The sequence below is a fragment of the Peromyscus eremicus genome, chromosome 22 (genome assembly GCF_949786415.1).
Source record: "Peromyscus eremicus chromosome 22, PerEre_H2_v1, whole genome shotgun sequence".
Classification (NCBI taxonomy): domain Eukaryota; kingdom Metazoa; phylum Chordata; class Mammalia; order Rodentia; family Cricetidae; genus Peromyscus; species Peromyscus eremicus.
The window spans coordinates 18,361,334-18,382,299 of NC_081437.1; the positions used below are offsets into that span (position 1 = coordinate 18,361,334).

Below are 20,966 nucleotides of genomic sequence, written 5' to 3' on the forward strand. Positions count from 1 at the left end.
TTGTGTGAGCCCTCGCTCAAGCCTGCAGCCTCTTTTCTTGGGCCAGAACCCAACCGTCCATCTCTCCTACATGAACAGTAGCTGAAACTCCTTGAGTTGGTTCAAGCTTTCAGCTTCTACCCAGCTCTGGTGCTGTATTAGTTTCCTATTGCTACAAACATAGTCGCATCAAGCGGCATACCGTTATCTTACAGGTCAATAGGTGAGAGGTTCACACAGGATTTCATTGGACTGAAATCAAGGCGCCAGGTATAGACAGTGCCATCTTCATTTCTAGACTGTCTGTGAAGAGTCCTCACCCTGTCTTTCCTAGCTCCCACTGGCCGTCCATGTCTTTGGTTCATGTGTCCCCTGCCGGTGAGTGGTGGGTCGAGGCACTTCCATGTTGCACCTGACCTCTTCCTTGTCACACCTCCATGACTCCTTTCTGTCTTTCCACCTTTAAGGTTCCAAGGACACACCCCTAGGGATTACCTGAGGCCCACCCAGGCAACCCAAGCTCATCTTTCTCTTTGGGGTCAAGTGACTTGTCTTGACTTCTTTGACACAGTACTTTTCTTGATTATGACAGATTCCAAAGGTTAGGAAACCAACATCTTTGAGGTGTCATCAAAATGTCTACTGCAGATATTAGAAGGCAAAGTCCTCTCAAGAAGGTATTCCCTGCAGGAATGTTCCAGGGGGTCTGCGGAGGCATAGCCTGTTTTTAAAATAGGTTTAAAAAAATGGAATCTGAACTTCAGCTTATACTGTAAAGCAGCTGTAGTTGCTAGGATGGCTCATGAGCGAGCAGAGACTCTGCTTTGCAAGGTCTTGTTTGCCCATAATTCCCATCACACAGACCTGTTTTGGTTTTCTAGAGCGGCCATAGGCTGGCGGTTCCAACGGAAGTTTATTTTCTCAGAATTCTGGAGCTAGAGTCTAAGATCTATGGCAGGGTTGATTGCCTCTCCTCTGAGCCCTCACTCCTTTGTAGAGGGTCACCTTCTTGTCTTCTTCAAGTGATCTTTCTTCTGAATGAGTCCTGACTTCCTGTCACCTAAGGACACCCATGATCTTGGATTACAGTTTACTCCACCAACGTCCATTTCTTCCTTAGAGAATCCTACCTCCCAACAGAGTCACATCCTAAGGCACTGGGACTCAGCCTTTCAACCTGTGAACTTAACAGGGCAATGATCAGCCTGTAACAGTAGCTAACTAGTCCTAACTTATAAAGTGACAGAGAACTATTAGTTAAGAAATAGGGGCTGGGGGAGGGGAGGGATGTACCATGTTCTGTCACATATAGGTTTTTTTTTTTTCCTACAAAAATGGTGATTTTATTTTCTTATAACATACAATGGTAAATATTTGGGGGGATGTTCAGGATTTTAAATTTCTCTGGGTTGACTTTACACATCACAATACTAATACACGTTAAGAAGTTCTTCCATTTCAGTCAAACAAAGGGATCCAGTTGAGGGGAGATATGGCAATACACGAAAATAAAGGTGTTTCCCCCCCACCACTCCAAATGTGGATAAAAGCTTACCAATCACAGCCTGCTCCACAGGACAGACATCCACAGGACAGACATTTGTTTTTAAAAGGCTCCGGACCAAAGAACAGCACAACCCTGTGTCATAATACTTATAATACAGTTTAACAATATTTTATCAAAGATGTTTGAACTTGAGATTAACGCTGAAGGAAAAAAAAAGGTAGCCGAGAAACTGCACAACAAAAAGAAAATCATATAAAACATCTCCACCACTATTTAAAAGCCAAATTTAAGCAATAGTAAAAAAGAAAAAAAAATCAAAACAAGATAATAATACAACCTCTGTTTAAAATAACAGCCCTATCCTGCCTCTTTTCCATTGAATTTTACATATGAACAGACTATATATACTGGATTTTTTTGGAGAAATGTCCATTTGGTCTGTTACACCCCGTCAGGTTCTGGCTCCGTTCGCTCACTGTCTTTGGAGTACATTCAACTCCACATTGTTTCTGTCTTGGCCTTTCTGGGTTAGGTGCAGTGTGTCAAGTATACATCTCTCCCTTTTCCTTTACACAGTGCAGAGTATATGGGCATAGGTTACACAGCGTCTCCTTCACTCCAAGTCCCCGTCTTTGTCTACGTTCAAAGCAGTGTTCAGCGGCGTGCAGTAGTTGGGTTTGTCGGAGGGCACATAGCCTGGCAGACACAAACACTTGTAGGACCCCTCTGTGTTGATGCACTTGGCGTTCTTGCAGAGGGACATCCGATTATTCAGCTCACTGCATTCGTTGACATCTGCAATAAACCAAACCACAGGTCAACGGTCTCCAACGTGACTGGAGCCGGAGACACGCAGGTACCATGCGCACCTGGGTGCTGTGCGCAGTTCACGGCCACATAAACCAGACAGTTTCCTCATTGTTACCCCTTTCAATGTGCAAGACAAACCTTCGATCTTAAAATAGACTACCATGGAGAGTCTAGAATTGCCCTGTTATTCAACAGAATGTCAAACATTTTGTCAGCTTGACATTTTATAGAGACAAGCGACAATGGAACCAGTGATTTTAATATTTTTATCCAGACTAAGTGCTTGGGGAAGCTGTCATTTACTGGATGCTCTCTACTCTTCTATAGTGGAGTCACATACTCAGGGAAACTATACTTACTGAACCGTCAAATTTTAAATTTAAAAGTCAAAATAATTACTGGAGCCGTTCTGGCCTTCCCTCTGTATTTAGCATTTTTGGGGGGTGGGGCTGGAGGCAGAGCTTCATGGTACAGTTCTTGCCTAGCATGCACAAGACCCTGGGGCTCAGACTCTGGCCCTGAGGAAAATAAAACAGTAAGGATTCTTAAATGGGGGTGATAACTCTGAGTTTTGGTTGTGATAAAAAAAAAATACAGAATATACCATTGACCGTCTTAACTATTTTTGTGTATAGCCCTGTAACACCAAGCATAATTATACTAAATGCATATTTCCATAACTTTTTTCATCTTCCCAAACTGCAACCCCTACTCATCTATCTGAAACATACTCAGCTGACCAGAGCTGGTCACAGGGGATCCCAGGGAAAAAGTCCTCCATCAGACACTCTCATTCTTACCGACACAGGTCATCTTGGCCATATCCAAATGATACCCATCAAAGCAATCACAGGTGTAACCTTCCTGGACCCTCACACAGCGGCCATTTTCACAGCCATTAAGGATGCCACATTCTTCCGCCTGTAATTCCTCAAAGCTATTTAAAAAACCTGCAAAGGAAGAGGCAGGGTCCAGTTAGAGGTGTTCACCCTCATTTCCTACAGAAAATGACATTATTGTTATTTAGGATCTGGTTTATTATGTTTGTTTTAGATACCTTAATGTTAGCTTTAGAATTTACTATCAAGTATACCTACAACCAGCGTTAAGCATAAAACAATTCAAAATTTTACACAGATCAGCCCACTTTTTGAATTCTAATGCTTTATACTAAAATCATGTAATGTGGAAAACAAGGATGAGTTTGAGTTTTGAGAAAACAAGCATGGGTTTGAATTTTTCTTTCCAATTGAGAAATGTGGGATTTTTTTTTAAACGTTTTACGTGAATTTTCAGTAGGGCAGAGGTCAGGAAGCCTTTCGGGGTGGGATCAGTGGAATTCCTGAGCAGTGTCCAGCAGGCATTTTCTAAGCAGGCTCCCAAGTTTGAGGATGCGCAATGGGAGTCACAGAAACAATGGGAGTCAGGCTGGCTGTGTCCTGTGGGATCTGTTTACTTCGGCTTTCCAGTGAGCCGTCTACAAAGGCCCACAGGATAGAGGGCATAGAAATGATTCAAGACATCTTGATAAATGGGAAAACACATTATACTTGTGTTTAGGAAAACAAAAGGCTTTAATAAAGGACGAAACAAAGAAACTTTTGTTAGGCTCTTTTTATAGTTTGGACACTAGCTCGGAAGCCATTTGAGACGCCTAGAATTTTAACAACATAAAACCACGTGACCAGCCATGAAAGTGTTGAGCTGTCCTCCTAGAGAAGGAAGTGGTAACTATAAATACATGTCTATCAAGGGTCCCCTTCCTTCCACAAAGGGGCTTTAAAGAAATTACAGCCAGACCTTTCAGCATTACAGGGCCTCTGAGGTAATTCTCCAGCAGAACTGTAGGGGGCAGCAAAATATTGTTGCTACGCAGGGCCAGATGGTCTTAATTTGCATAGGAGCCCACCAAAAAACCTCTTTTAAAAAAAGTAACGCATCCATGAGAGCCCCTTGCCAAAATTTAAAGAGGGGAGGAAATGGGCCATCAAGAAATGAAATGGAGACACATAAAGCTGATTTGAGAAATACAGACTTAAAAAATGGAACCTTCATTGAAATCTTCAAATCCAGTATATCATGGTAAAATCATTTCAGTGACAGCAAAATCATTTCAGTGTCACAACTAGTAAGACTACATTTTATTATAGGAGTTAAAATGTGCCATTAACAAATGGAAGTCGAGACCTCCTAAAACACACTTTCAGGATTCTAAACCTGGTAGGCAGGACCTGATCCAAATCTGACCTGGTACCTATTCAGGTAAATGAACACAACTACATCCAGGAGCCAAGATCACCCTCTGTGGCCATTTATGTGACACTATGGCAGAGCTGAGTGGCTACAACAGAGACCATGTGGCCCGCAAAGTCTAAAACGTTACCATAGCTAGCCTTTCAGAGAATGGCTAACACACTAATGAAATCCAGTTTTGGAAATACTGCTCAAATTGAAGGTGACGGAGACCACAACCCATGAAGGTGATGAGAATTCTCACTTAGCTCCTCTTCCTTTACTGGCTACTCGGGATGGTCCTTTCTGCGGCAGGGCCAGGAGCCCTTGCTACCTACAGAGCAGGCCAGGCTGGGGAGATGTTTCTAATATACAGGCTGTTTAAAGGCCACTGTGGAATCAAAACTGGAGGTCAAAACCCACATGACAACTCCCTAGGTGTGACACCAACGTGTGTGTGTGTGTTGACATTTGTGAATTGAAAAGGAGCGTTAGGGGCTGGAGAGATGGCTCAGTGGTTAAAAGCATTGGCTGCTCTTCCAGACGTCCTGAGTTCAATTCCCAGCACCCACATGGTGGCTCACAACCATCCGTAATGAGATCTGGTGCCCTGTTCTGGCCTGTAGGCATGCATGCAGGTAGAACACTGAATGCATAGTAAATAAATTAATCTTTAAAAAGAAAAAAAGGAAAGAAAAGGAGCTTTAGAGTCATGTTGGCATTGAAGAGAAGTTCAGGATAGTTCAGCATGTAAAGTCCTAGAACGTGAACTGTCATGGGGCAGAGGTGACGTACGTAAGTGTGTGGGTTTCTGGGTGGCTTACAGACTTACCTGCTATTTCTGGATTTGTGGGCTTTCTTTGGATCTTGCTATTTCTCCCCTTTTCTTTTTAAGGAGAAGGTTTACTGATCTATTGCCCTTACTGTGATGTGTATTACAAGTACATAGTCTTGGGGTTATGGATGTATTCAGGCCCATTTCATGAGGTGGCTCAGGATCGTGTCTTTTTAGTAATAAAACCAGGTTCCTACACACAAGAGTTAGGATTGAGACAGTAGTTATCCTTGGGAAGACTTGGGAAGGGGCAGCAGGAAACTTCTAGAACCATGCTGCTCTTGACCTTGGAGAGGGGCCATATAGGTACGTGATAATCAACCTGACTGGAATGGCAGAAACATGGCATTCTGAACTCCGCCAGGTGATCAGAACACAGCAAGCATCCTCGGACGGAGTCAAGGTTGGGTCATCTCAGAATTGCCCCAACTGGTATAGACTGATTCTCTCAAACCGAAGTCACCTGAGGAACTATTTACTTCTGAACCTGCTACCCAGCTTGCCTTTCCTATTCCTACCAAACCGTAATGATTCTCCAGGGAGGGAAGGTCTTCACATACTTAAGCTGGAAAACAAACAGCCTTGGTAAAGGAGTCTGGTAGCTGGGGCGGCAGAAACCTGAGTAAACAAATTCTTGGAAGCAAGCCTTACTTTCCACTAACTTCTAGGTGCCCTCCCCCGCCATAAATCTCTCAGGGGGATGAACAGAACTCACCATCCTTTAGTGATATCAGATATTCCCAGGTTGTCATTCATTCACAAATTTACTGTCTAAAAGTCTAAGAGCATACCTAAAAGTATGCTCTGGCCATTTCTTTAAACTTTGCTCTTGGATTATGAAATGTAATTAAATGTTATGCTTTCTCATCAGCGCCTGTATTGTGGGATTCTCAGATCCAACCAAAGAGCTCACGTAAGAACAGAGAGAGGAAAAGAGTGTCTGCCCTCCCAAACCACAAGGGAAGAAGGAAAAGACCCTTTGACTCTGTGGAAATAATCCCAAATGTAACTACAAAGTTCTGGGGGCTATTCCCAATTGGTGGCTTCTAGAGACAGGTGACAGCTTCCCATCAAGGAAAGACTTCATAGTATGCTGCACCTCTGAAGTGTCTCTAAAGTCCTAGCCCCAAGGCCCATGGTCCATAGGGACCCAGCGTGTGAGAATGTGGTACAGCTGCTTGAGTGACGCGCATCCCTCATGAGATGAGGATGGGTCCTTGAATTCACATTTCTCCATTACGATGCAGCTTAGCATCCACTTGTCCAGCCAGCCATCAGCTGTCATTCTGAACTGCTGTTTCCAAGCCTCGCTCTGTCTTATTTGAAAGTACAGATGTCTCTCCTATGGAGACACAGTTTGCGTGTGGTTTCCTCACACAGGACCCTCTGTCCGTAGGCCGTGGGCCATTTCCTTTCTAGAGGGGACATTATTTTCATTCCTGCCTCCCCCCTGACAGCTCTGCTCACAAATCCAGAAAAAGCTGGCACGTGTCACTTCTTACTTAATAAATCCCCTCACAAGTGGACTCTAAAAATCCATTTCTGACCAAGAAGGTTTTTTTGTTTTGTTTTTTTGTTTTTTTGGACCACCCACTCTAAAATACTTGTAAAGATCAACTTGGTGTGGTGAACATTTGTCATTTCCTTGTAGGGAAATGGAACTAGACCATGACTTAATAAGAAGTGATTGAGCTGTAACAATTATAACAATAAGATCATTTTTATTACATTAAAGAAAATAAATACAACAGCCCACCTACCCCACCCCACCCCCACAAGCCACACTAACCTTGGAATCTGGTGATTCCGAGCCAAAGCAGCAGGCTATGTAAACCACAGGGATTATAAAACCAGCCTGTTGAGTCCCACCCTGAGATTCTGATGGGTAGGCTGAGACCAAGACCCACAGATCTGCATTCGGAACCATTTCCCAGGGATTATGCTTTGAAAACACTGAGTAATCTTGAACCATAGCTTAACTTAACATGACTGAATGATTGTGCTTACGGTCCTGAATGAAGTAAGGGTCGGTCTCTGGGCCATACTGTTCACTGAAGTCCACCAACGCATCCCGTCCATATGGCCGCCGCGGTCCCGTCATGGGGATGTTGCACAGCTGGGCGTGGTCATCTGAGAGGGACAGGACACTGTTGGATTACATTAGACATGCACACCACATCTCAGAGTAGTGAGCCTGGCATCACACACACACACACACACACACACACACACACACACACACACATCATCATCATCATCATCCAGAAGCATCTGGATGAAATGTGCCTGAGGATTCATCTGTGGGAGCTGGGCACATGCACACACTGACTATTAGGATAGAACATAAATAAGATTCCCAAACAATGACCTGAAAGAGCTGATGATTTGCAAAACCCATCCTAGAAAACATGGGAGAGAGAGACAGACAGACAGACAGACAGAAAGACAGACAGACAGAATCAGAGAGAGAGAGAAAGAGCAACAGACAGAGAAAAACGGGGAGGAAGAGAGACAGATAGACAGAAAAAACAGAAGGGAAGAGAGAGAGAGAGAGAGAGAGAGATATCTTAGAATGCATCAGGCCTTCTGGAGGAGAAGCCTTATCCAATCTTAATATGTATTATCATAAAAATATAAGAAATAAAGTAGTCCACGTAGTAAGTGAAAGGCACATGTCCATAAGAAACAGGAAAAGTGGATCATAACATGATTCATACCACATTCCTAACATGATATAACAGCGTCTGCGGAGTCTCAGCTTGAACTGACCAGTGATTGCTGTAACTGTCTATCACTGTGGAATGCCAGGCTCTGTGAACGTGACTACAGCATGATGGAAATCACAGCAAGGATGAGCGTCGCACTAAGAAGTGGCGGATTGCACACTGCTTGTTCTGTCGTGTGGTGTTGTAAGCACTTAATTAACACCCAATTCACCAAAGCATTTGCCACTCTGAGAGATTCTGTTGCATCCAAATTCTACCGATGCAGCCATAAAGGCACAGAGAGGTTATGCCTCAGTTGGTGCCCAGCTGTTCAGGACCTGGAGTCAGTCACCAGGCCACAGAGCTTTCTTCACGGGCAGTCTTCTGGAACACTGGGCCTTATTTGCTCTTCACCTCCAGCTGCTACTTCCTGGAGCCACATCCCCATTCCAAACTGGACCAGCCGAGAATGGTTGGATTCCTAACCTCCCCTCCCCAGCCAAGCCGTGGAATCTTGGTTCTCCACCCACAGGGGGGCTCCTGCGATTTAAATGCACAGAAAGATGTCAGGCTCTTGCCTACCTTTCATAGCGGCTGATTGGAAAGTCTGGAGAGAAATGTTTCATGTGCTGGATGTACGAATGACAGAAAATGCATTTCCCAAATAGAATAACTAGCAGTTGGTGAAAAGTCTGAGTTTCCTAGAGGTCAACTACTCTGCCAGGATGATTAGCAGCAGCCAGATACTAGGCTCCGGGACTAGACTGACAATCTCACCAGTCACCCAAGGCCACACTTACTGGAAGGTTTCCAGTTTGTTTCCTCCTATATAAAATTAAAGGAAAACACCGAGTCTGGCAAGATGGCTCAGCAATAGGCATGTGCCATCAAGCCTGAGGACCTAAGTTAAATTCTGGTACCTACACGGAGGAAAGAGAGAACAGACTCCTGAAATGTGAATGCACACCATAGCTCACATACACTCGTTCTTTTCCCTCCCTCTCTCTTTAAATAAATAACTCTAAGGAAACAGCTAGTGTGACCTGTAAAGGCTTGCTTTCATCCCCACACGGAGGGTGAAGAGTCAAAGCTCACACATTCTGAGACTAGCACCAGAGAACAGTAAAGCCTCAGACCCCACTGCACCATGGGACAGGGTAGGAGTCCCACTGCCCCAGCCCCTCTCCTCATGCACAAATATTCTAGAAACAATATCCAGACCCCAGATGTTCCCAACACTTTGCATGAAGGCATACCGTAAGACGAAATGTTAATTTCTTTAAGGAAATAACAGAGCCTGGAACAAGACTCTTGACTCAAAAAAACAAAAAACAAAACAAAACAAAACAAAAACCCAACAACGATAACAACAATAACAACAAAACAAAACCCAAAAATCCCAACTTCAAACAGAGCTCAAACTGCTGTCAGCTCTACTTAATGTCTGAAAATGCACCAAGGCCTTTCCTTGGAGAAGAGAATTATTCAAATGTTTACAAGTTTTAAGAGCTGAGGTCATCTCTCTAGATTTAAATATATATATATATTTGCTATACATCTCGAAGGGGGGGACATCTTTCAATATTTCATAGCCAAGCCACAGTGTGATCAAGAGTGGACATTAAAAGTGAATCAATTCATACATCAGCCTGGAAGACAAAATCCAGAGATGGCTGAAAGCTCTCCCCAGAGACATCTGTCAGCTGTTAGGGAGCCTTTCTGAGACTTGAGGTCCAAGGATGTCCAGGGACACAGAAAGGCCCGGCCAGGGCTGTTTGGCTTCAGTCCTGGGCTCTCTTCCACTAAAGCACTGAGGTGACTAACCGCTGCAAGCATCCACCTCTACCAGGGTCAAAGGGGGGACCTCAGATGGGAGTGTCTACAAGCAGCTGCCTGCGAGGCCCACGCTTGAACGACAGCCAGGTAGATAGCCACAAATTACGTTATGGGAAGAAGCATTTTGGATTATTGTTAAGGATCTCATCAAAGGTACAGACAAAAGAAATTAAACTGTGGCCACACACGGCTAAGCGTTTCCTAAAGAAGCTTCCAGACTTGACCCAGGCTGGAGAGAAGGCAGCGGAGGGAGATAGAGATTGGTAGGTTCGAGACCCGCCGAATCAGTCTCTTCCTTTTCTGCCATGCATCACCACTCAGGAGTCTAGAATACATGGTCCTTTGCAGCCTCGCTCTAACAGATCGCATGCCAAGCTTCAAGACAGTTTTGATCGGATATCCAACCACCATTTCTATGTCGCATGCTCTGTCTCGTAGCTGAAGATGTGCACCTCGCTCAACACAAGGACAGTTATCTTTCTGGGAACGAGGACAGGTCTGTCCCTATTCCCTGTACGCTGTCTCTTCCATCCTCCCATCATGCACCTCGATGATTCTCGGCCAGGGTCAAGGGTGAAGTGAGCATGGAGAAACGGGAAGAATGTGGTTTTTGGAAGCAGAAGTCAGAGCTGGAGTGTTCACCGTGTTTTTTATTTTCCTATTTGGCAATTTTGGGCAAGCCTCGGTTTCTACATCTGTCACGTAAGCGTAATTCTTTAAAAAAAAACTATTTATTTTTACTGTATGAATGTTTTGCCTGCATGCATGCCTGTTTGCCATGTGTGTGCCTAGCTCCTGTGGAGATCAGAAGAGGGCCTCAGATCCCCTGGACCAGGAGTTACAAAGTGGCTGTGTGCCACTGTGTGGGTGCTGGGAATTGAACCTGGGTCCTGTGCAAGAGCAGCCCCCGTGTTCTTAACCTCTGAGCCATCTTTCCAGCCCCTCCATAGGGGTAATTCTTATCTTCATAAGTTAGTGGCATATGAAAAAATGAGATGATATGGTAGATTTGCTCATACAGTTTGATGCTCCAAGAATATGGAAGTTACTCTTTTGTTTTTTTCTTTCTCTTAAGAGAAACCCAGAAGTCTTTACCGAAGATCTGGAAACAGCTGGCGATTCAAAGAGAGTATTGCAAGTGACATATAAATCTGAATGTCTGAACGGAGGGTGATCTGTGGGCAAAGGGGGCTGCAGTAAATTAAGGATGATGGATGAGCCAACTCTAGGCATTTGTTGATTCCCTCTTGAGATTATCTGGAGATTTTTATACAGGTGGAAGAAACTCGGCAGAGAAAAAAATGTTCATGAACACTCTCCAACAAGGCACAAAACTGGCGATTGCCTTGGCAAATTTGCTTACCTGTGATAGACTGTGAACAACAGAACTTTATATTTGAGTCACAGATCTCACCACGTCGCCGTGGCTGCAATGCAATGTAGACCAGGCTCGAGAGGGATAACTCGGAACATTCCAATGAGGCGTAGGTAAGATGCCATTTTTTTTTTGGATCTGAGTATAGACAAATTTCTAGAACGTTGTGGCCTATGAGCATCCCAAGCCCCGAGAGAAAAAAAACCTCACTCTAGCTTGGAGGTGTGGTTAGCCCTAGGTCTGAGTCACTGCCAGAGTCTAGCTAGCTTAGGGGACATGGGTGAATCGGGGCTGGCTGCAGTCCAGAGACCAATAACAGACCCCTGAACTGTTTCCACAGCTTCCCAGGAGAAGCCAGGAGAACCTTGGCTGCCTCTTCCTCCAGCTCACCATGAGCACAAGCACAACATACTTCGTCCTTAAAGTCCCTTTGCTTTCCGAAACTTCCTCTTCTTGGGCACAGCAACAATGATTTAGCCAGTCGTCAGGTGCTAGGTGCAGAGCCACGGCTGGTTCCCTTGGCAGAGCCCGAGACCCCTCCTTTCTGAGGCCCCCACCCCCCACCCCGCCCCACTGAGTGTTTCCATCTGGGGATTTAGCCGAACAGAACTGCGAAATGAACAGCAAATGGAAATATTAACACCTCAACGGCTCTCCCCTCCTGGCATTCCCCGCCTCCCTGAGCACAAATGCTCAGCTCTAGATCAAAGCTAGGAAAGGGACACATGGGTGACACGGGACACCACCACTAAGTGGTCTAAACAGATCCAGGCCATTGGTCACACTATTTTCCCTGGCATGACAGATTCCCATGGCAGATGGTACTGTTTTGATTTCTACTTTAAATGAAAAAATTATTATTATTTTTTTAAAAAGTACTCCCCTGGAGCCAGTGGGTCTGGGACCCCTACTGTCAGAAGCGATGGGAAGCACATTACTACATCCTGGCAGGAAATCTCTGTTCTTGATGACAGACACATCTGTGGGGCTGGTCTGGACAGTCACATGTCACGGTGCCACTCTGGCATTCCAGAAACCAGGAGGTGAAGTTTCCGTTGTCTGAGGCAGACTAAATTCAGCTTTCAGAAATGAAGCAGAGGCTGGATTTGGGTTTTCACACACCAGGGCTGAGCATTTAGAGCTATGAAATTTAAACTGTGTCTATGTGGGAAGAGCAAGGCCCAGGTCTTCTGTAGTAAGTATAGGGGTCGTATTTCATTCAGATTTCTCTACCAGGTGTTTCTTCTACAGGTTTAAACAGGCATTATTAATCGACGGTGGTGTTCAGGAGCGAGCGGAGGGAAATGGGCATTTCCCACAGTGACTGCTAAGCCCGTATCGGAGCGGAAATTTTTCCTTAACTGAAATGGGCAAAGGCTATAAATTTTCTTTGTACAGTGACCATTTTAGACCCTTCGGTCCTGTGCTGAAGAAGAAAGGCGACAGGAAGGCCTTAGGAGGTAGGGTCAATAACTGCATGGCACTGTCTGTCTGTCTTTTTCAGTGAATAAACGCTTGTCCGGAGTGGAGCAGGTAGCCAGCCTGCTTCCAGGAAGTTAAAAAGTGCAGAACTGTGATAGGAAATTAGACAGACAGACAGACAGACACACACACACACACACACACACACACACACACTCCATAACAACCATACCCACACACAGATACAGCAGATACACATAGACATACACACACACACTCCCTAACAACCATACCCACACATAGATACAGCAGACACACACACACACACACACACACACACACACACACACACACACTCCATAACAACCATATCCACACACAGATACAACACACACACACATACACACACACACACACACACACACACACACACACACACACACACACACTGAATAAAAGAACTAGAATCCACAGGCTCAAGACACCTGGGTTCTCGTCCTTATTTCTTCCTAGTTCCTGGTCTGGACCCGTTTCCTGGAATTTCAGTTCCTCCACCTATGGAACTAGATTTGTGCCGCTCTGTTTCAGCTCCATCGAACTGATTCGTTTCTTCCTGAGGACAGCACGAACTTGCTGAGCATCGGATGAACAGGGTGGAGTTTAGCAGGGGAAAAGGGAAAGAAATAATGGGAAACCTTACATTTCATTCTGTGAGCAGCAAACGAGGAGGAGACAAACTAACCCAGAGGGGCGGGGTAGGAGTACCGCAGACAGAAAAACAGCCCATGACTTGGGTGTGAGGGCACATGTCTGTAATCCCCGTACTCTAGAGGCCAAGGTAAGAGGATCAGGAGTTCAAGGCCACCCTGGGCTCAACACCAGAATCAAAACCAAACCAACTAAACAACCCGACAAACAAGGAGGCATTCAGTTAACACCGGAGCACACACACACCCTGTCTACTGTAGAGAACATGTGGAAAAAGGAAATCAGCAGGCATGTGCCCTGGAGCTCTGGTGAGCCACACACAGCATACTTCGGCATCATATAGTTTCATTAGATCTCAGAACCACCTAAGGAATAATTGTAATTAGTCCTTCTTTGTTCTTCCCCAGAACATTACAGTTTATAACACAACGTGTCTAAGGCCAGCAGAGGGCTTGGTGTGTCCTCTCTCTGCCAAGCCGTGTTCTGGTCGCAGCTGCTCTGTTCTGACACCCTAGGAAAACTGTTGAGGGCACTCTCCAGACCGTGAGCATCAGGTAAGGGCTTCGCGCGCAGCTCTAAGCATCTGTGGTTCAAATTCCAGGGAGAGCCATAACCGTGAGCGGCCGATGAGCTCAGCTCCGCCAGGGTCAGCTCTATCATTAGCAGGATTTATGTTTATTGAATTTGCTCGATTTATTAGGTGAAAGAGATCAAATTGCTTAATGTTCAATTAAATTGTACTTGTCGAGGACAGGGAAGTAATGAGGTCTAAAGTCTTGGCAGGGTTTATATTCCATGGGACTCCTGTAAACCATAACACTTTGAGGAAGCTCACGGCCCTAGAGCAATCAAGCCTGCCCACCCCCAGCCTTCACCCAAGGTCAGCCTTCCAACGCTGTCACTCCCAGTGTTTTCCATCAGATGGCTGCTGGCTAGCCAGACTGACTGACAGAAGAGACTGTCGGCTACACACGCAATACTACTACGAAATAAATAATTTTTTTTTTTTCCGAAAACGGAGGTCCCCTTTGCATTCTAAAACCGGGATTCAAACATTTATATTCTTGTAATAGCATTAAGCTGAGCCACAAAGGGAAGCCTTGAGAACAGGGACTGCTAACATGAATCGCTTGTTAAGAACTCAATGCAAGGCTTCTCCCACTTCTTAGTTACCAGGGCTTTGGGAAGACACCACTAAGGTTTACTTTCGGGCAGTCTCAAAAGAGACAAGGAGTGGGGTTACCTCTGCTCTGAGATGAGACGAGAGGTAAGGCTTAACAATGCAAAAGGGGCACAGAGGAGCGATTTCAACGCAATCCTTTTGTAAACAGGGATCTACTTTTGTTTCTTTCTCTGTGAGGATGGGTAAGCCATGTCATTGTCCCTTTCCTGCTCTTGGAAGTGACCATCTAAAAAGCCAACAAATTACGAGAAACAAATAATCCACAAGGAGTCCATTTGCTTCGCTTTTCCTGATAAAGCAAGTAAGAATTACCTAGAAAGAGGAACTGAATGTATACTTTAGGATAAAAGGGAGGTTGTAGGTTGTATGCCTTGTGAATGTCCCGCATGCCACTGGCATGCCCACCTCAGGACACCTGCTTTTGTTTTGTGTGAATTTTTACCTCCCTTAAAAAATAAATGCAAACTAATGGGGGATGTAACTTGATGCTTGAAAGCTTGACCAGCATGCACAAGGTCCTGGGTTCTATTATTGGTAGTAGTATGTGTGTGTGTGTGTGTGTGTGTGTGTGTGTGTGTGTGTGTGTGTGTGAGAGAGAGAGAGAGAGAGAGAGAGTCTGGAGTTCATCAAACCTTTCTGTTTATAACTAGTAAGTAAGGAGACAAGACATCTCCAGGGTCCATCCAAGCTTCTATGTGTGATTCTGTTTTTTTAAATTGAAAATTGATATTGTTTTCATAAATATATTCTGATTATGCTTCTCCTCCCCCAACACCTCTCAGATCCTCCCCATGTCCCCTCCCATCAAATCATACCTCCCCCTTTCTCATTAGAAAACAAACAGGCATTTGAAAAAAAATAGTAAAATGAGATAAAATAAAAACAGAGAAACTGGAATCGGACAAAACAGACAAACAGAAAAAAAGACACAAAGAAAAAGCAGAAGAAACACATACAGATGCAGGAAACACATGTTCACACACACAGATACCCCATAAAAACACAAAGCCAGAAACTGTAGAACAAACGCAAAGGACATGTAAGGTACAAACAAACAAACAAATAACCAATAATCCCGAAAAAGCATCATAAGACAAAAAACTCTTTAAAAAAAAATACCATTGAGTTTGTGTTGATTCTAAATAGGATGCTTACTGCTACCCCGGGAAGAAAAGGGCCACTAAAACTTGTGGCTGCAATTCAAGATAATAACCACTAGACGTCACTGTTCTGCCTCGCAAACCTGTCCCAGAAGGAAACTGAGGTTGAGAGACATTGAAAGGTATTCCAAAGCCCAGGTCAGGTTAAACTCTCAAAGTTATAACTACTAAGTATGATCATTTTAATAATAAATATACACATTTCCTTTAATTATAGTTTAAATGATATTTTAAAGTATTTTTAACAATGCTTATTATTTTTAAAGTTTACACTCGAGAAAACTGACCTATTTGTTTAAAACTCTCTTAAGAGTCAGAACTCAGGATTCTAAACAAACAAAACAATAAGATAGCCCTCAGAACCCACTGCCATCATTTGAAGAACAAGTTCTGACTAACTTATGTACTATTACTTAACACTAAATGGTTATTGGTGAAGACGTACTCCATTCAACTACAGGAAATAAGACGTCATTACTTAGCAAAAAACCTGAAATTATTTTAAGATCTCTGATTGTGTCTTATAACTTCTTTGTATGTTGCTATCTCACCTCACTTTAAAGAGACTCTCCTCTTCCCCCAGGGCTGTTCCCAATCAGTTATAATCCTCTCTGGGGTACATTCTGGCACCGACATCGTTGTGCATCCTTGCTGGGGACTCGTGGGTTACCAAGTGAGTAGCATCTTGTAGAAATCAGCGGAAATGCAACCAACACAACTGTTCACAACAGCTCTGCTGGTCCCGAAGACTCGAGGCTCAGGGACAAACATTAAAAAGCAGCCAACATGTCAGGAATCCTCCTTACCAAGCTACATTTCCCTCTTGAAAGTTGTTCGTTACATTAAAGATTGGCTGCCGATGGTGAACCGTTACTTCCCTAGGATCGACCAAATTCATCCAGACATGAAGCTTATTTTTTTTAAAAACCATGGTTCCGGGAATCAAATCAGGACCTCGGGCATGCTAGGGTTCTATCCCTGAGTCCCTCCTCTACCCCTACCCATGCATCTCTGATTGCTCTTTAAGCTCTTGCTAGCTGCCTTTCCCCAGGTATAAGGGACACATCTGTCTGTTGCAGGAAGGGAAAATGGATCAACCATCTCCTACCTGTCACCTACCAAAGTTTGTCTGCACTGGTCAGAGGTTACCATTTCAAAGCCAGTAGCCAGGGGCTCTGCTCTGACCATAGGAGTTGTATAACAAGGTCGTTAAGAAGAGGTAAAAATAAATGCAACCCCATCTCAGCTGAAAACCTCCAAGCCCACTTCAGGGCTGTGGGATTTTCCTAGTCATTCTTGGAGCAAACCTCAAGTGGCTCCATAATGAAGCAGAAACAAACAGACAAACAAACAGCAACTTGTATGTACAATATTCGAAAGTCAAATCTGCTCAGAGCAAACCTTTCAGTCCAAGTTGGCACCAAATGGAAACTTCTAGAAAACTGGACCTATCATCTCCGGTTTCAACATGGAAAGCTGAGGCAGCCAAAATGGTTACTTTCGAGATCGGCCGGGTTGCTGGTATCTAGAAACAACGGCGCTTGGGACTCTGGGATTGGCTTGTTTAATTAATTTCCATGCCTTCCTTTCTCTACTTTGGCTTGCTACCTTAGACCCGGATATGACGTCAGTGGGGCTCCCTCCCTTGAAGGCTCAGCATGACTGAGTGTAGCCAGTGCTTTGCTGGCACTGGGAAAAGAAGCAGGGATTAAATGGCCACTCCACCCACCCACCCAAGCCATCCAAATATTAGTTTCACAAGTGCTCACGTCACCGACACCTGTGACCTTCTGCTGATCAAAATCCCGCACAGTGATCTGTGATTGTGGTTGAGGACACTGGGCCAGCGGCTTCCACCAGTTCTTATCTGGCATTCACGCTGTACTCTGAACCTAGCAGCATGGAGGGACCTTTCTAGCTGGCTTCTTGGGTACCACCTGGTCCTCTATACTCCAGGAAAACAGACTCAGAACAGAGCTTACTGGTCCACACTTTCACTGCTCTGGTTTCAGCAATTTGGCCTGCCCTTGCTCTATCAGGATCTATTCTTTTTTTAGACGATCCTTACTCTTAGGCAAACCATGTTTATTTCTCTACTGACATGTTTTAAATGATCATAACCCGGATGGGGATTCCCGGTCTACTGCTTTTCCATTAATGCCACCACCGGAGCCCAGTTTTAAAACCCCACATTTCCGGCTGCTTCCGGCATCTCACTCTCACTTACCATCTCTCTTTTCGTACCTGGCCCGACTGTCATTTGCTCCTGTTCATCTAGTCCCTTTCCCAGGTCCAATGTCGCTCTCCTAGTTCAGAGACAGGGGCCCTGGTGGACCATGAAAGCACTGCCACCTGGGAAGCTTCGGCATGGTGGGAAGGCTCAAGAGGAGACATGGTTCCCGAGGGGACCATGAGCAGTTGGATAGAGTCTGATTTGTTCTCTCCTATTATCACCTTAGGGACTGTCTCGGTGGAAGACACTGATTATAAAAGTCAGTACACACGACGGCCACATGGTCCTATTTACACGGAGACAGTAAAGCCCCATGTGGCTGGGGAGAGCATGCTTGCCTCATGTCTGGCCTCATGAATCTCCAATGACTGCCTGAATCAGTCTTGAATCCCCCGCCAAGTGACCTCGGGTTGCCTAAAATGGCAATTCTGCAGACTACAGATATACTAAGGCCAGTGTAATAATGCTTTATTTAGAATGAAGTGCTCCTTCCTGCCCCTGGTTACTCTGGGTGTCTACTGTGTTTAAAGGAATCATGTCATAACAGAGGGTCTCACAGTCGGGCTTTGTGATTTCAGTTTGCAATGTACTTGCTTTTAGAATTAGGGCCTTAGGTTGAGTGAGAATTAAAAGAATCTGAATAAGTGGGCAAACGGTATTTAAATATATCAAGAAATTCCAATCACCTGTTTGTTCTTGAGGGAGGGTCTCTAGACCAGGCTGCCTTGAACTTTTCATGTAGGATGAGGATGACCTTGAACTCCTGGTCCTTTTGCTTTTACATCCCTAGTTTTCAGATCACAGGGGTGCATCAACATGCTGGGTTGATGCAGTTTTAGGGGTTGAACCCTGGGTAAACAAGCATTCCCATCAACTGAGCTACATTCTCAGCCTCTGTATTTAAGCTTGACTTCTGATATTAAGAAGCCTGCTTAAGTGTGAAGATTATATTTGTTTGTTTATTTATTATTGATTGATTGATTGGTTTTTCAAGACAGGGTTTCTTTGTGTAGCCTTGGCTATCCTGGAACTCTCTTTGTGATCAGGCTGGCCTTGAACTCACAGGGTATCTGCCTGTCTCTGCCTCCTGAGTGCTGAGTTAAAGGCGTGCACCACCATCACCCAGCAAATGTTAAGATTATTAAAGAGTTGTGGGCTGCCCTTTCAGCTAAAGTCTTTGAGAGAAAGTCCAGTGGACAAAACTTATGAAGGAAGATGGAAGAGTTTAAGCCATCATCAGAACTTTTATAAAGCAGGAGATGTAATGTCTTCTTTGAGACAGGAATGAGAAGAAAGCATAAATGAACGCATTTTCTAGGAAGCTGGGTTTGGATGACATCCTGTGATACAGTCAAGTTAATCGTCTACAGTCTAGGTTTTAAAATTTGTAGACTGAGTATATCAAATGTTCATTCAAAAAGCGACATTAGATGGTCCCCGTCAGGCACAAAGCCTCTCGCACACCTCATACGTTGTTACTTTGGTAGTTTTGGAGCCTGTGGAAAAGATGAAAAGCTTCTTTACCGCTCTGTAGTACTATTGAGGCCAAGCTAGTTCCTGAACTCTGGCGCCCTGAACTGTTCCTCCTCAACAGCCTTGAATCTGGCACCATTTTTGAGGCTCACCCACCTTCAAAGAGACGCTCAGCCCTGCACCACGAGGTAACCGTGTAGAATCGGCATGAGCTCGACTTATTTTCTGGAACGGGATTTAATAATAATCACTTGACACTAGTGGAACTGCCCCACGACCCATGCAGTATCACATCTAATGCCTGAGCGCCCCCTTGAGGCAGGTGTTGATACTGCCATTCCACACAGGAGGACACCAATAATAGCGCAAAACAGATGTGTGGACACCATTCACTACTGAATGTTGTTTCACAACCATTCCTTTGTAGAAAGAAAACTATTCTTTTTGGGAGGGGTGAGAGGAAGTTTTCTAAATAAATACAGTAATCTTTTCGGTGAGGAACAGTATAAACAGCAGGCAGTCTATTCCACATAGCATATAAAATTCATGGGCACCAAAAATTCAACCCCAAAGAATTGGACCACTTGCCTTCTTGGAATACTTCCAACTTATATTTTGTCTACATGAATGTTGGCCACTCAGTTTAAAAGACTTGTGCTATATTACTAGTTTTGTTTGTTTGTTTGTCTGAGACAGGGTTTCTCTGTGTAGTTTTGGAGCCTGTCCTGGAACTCGCTCTGTAGACCAGGCTGGCCTCGAACTCACAGAGATCCGCATGCCTCTGCCTCCAGAGTGCTGGGATTAAAGGCATGCGCTGCCACCACTGCCTGGCTCTATCTTTCTAGTTTTGTCCATTTTCATTCTATTCCATTCGTAGTTACTTTTTCTTGAATCATAGCATTCAGAATCTGTGATCAAAAGGATAAATGTTTCCACACTAAGACAGGATTAATCATTGTAAACTCACAGAGAGATCTCAATTCTACATAAAGGAGATTTGAAGGAACTTTTTTAGTTCAATGAGTAGAACCAATCACCAAACCAGGGCAGGATTCTGGGTCGCCTAAGTGAAGGCGCTCATGCTCGGCTGTGCTGCCCATGTGGGATGTTCCAAAGTTATTATTAACATTCTCTGGAAACATATTTCTTGGAAAAGTCTTTACCCTATGAATGTTGAAAGGCTTTTTGCAACCATAGCCTAGTCACAATATTTTTTCAAGTGTCGCCTGGGAGTCAAACGTCTGTCTTCCTTCACACCTCAAGGCTGGTATGCAAAGTCTTACACTGAGGTCTTTGGGAATGTGGGAGATGCATGGTTGTGGAAATCACTGACTCAATCAATTCTAAGGCAGATTATAAATTATTTTACTTGGGAAAAACTATATAAAAACATTGTGCTAGATTAACAATTAGGACATTTACAACATTTTGTCACTCCAGGTGTATATTCAGGGGAATATCTGGGAATAAAACTCCCTAGTTCACAATTGCATCTTACATTCCAAACA

General features: G+C 44.3%; 1 protein-coding gene across 2 annotated transcripts in view; it reads right to left on the minus strand.

Moving 5' to 3' along the window:
- Window positions 1–1,506: 1,506 nt before the first annotated feature.
- The window catches only part of Ltbp1 (latent transforming growth factor beta binding protein 1), a 392,973-nt gene continuing 373,513 nt past the window's right edge, over window positions 1,507–20,966 (minus strand). For both annotated transcript variants that reach the window (XM_059248705.1, XM_059248704.1), the window contains exons 32-34: window positions 7,371–7,493; window positions 3,097–3,246; window positions 1,507–2,281 (exon numbers count right to left, since the gene is read on the minus strand). In XM_059248705.1, coding sequence (XP_059104688.1) covers window positions 2,100–2,281; window positions 3,097–3,246; window positions 7,371–7,493 — 455 coding nt within the window. In that variant the 3' untranslated portion in view covers window positions 1,507–2,099. The remainder of the gene's footprint in view (window positions 2,282–3,096; window positions 3,247–7,370; window positions 7,494–20,966) is intronic.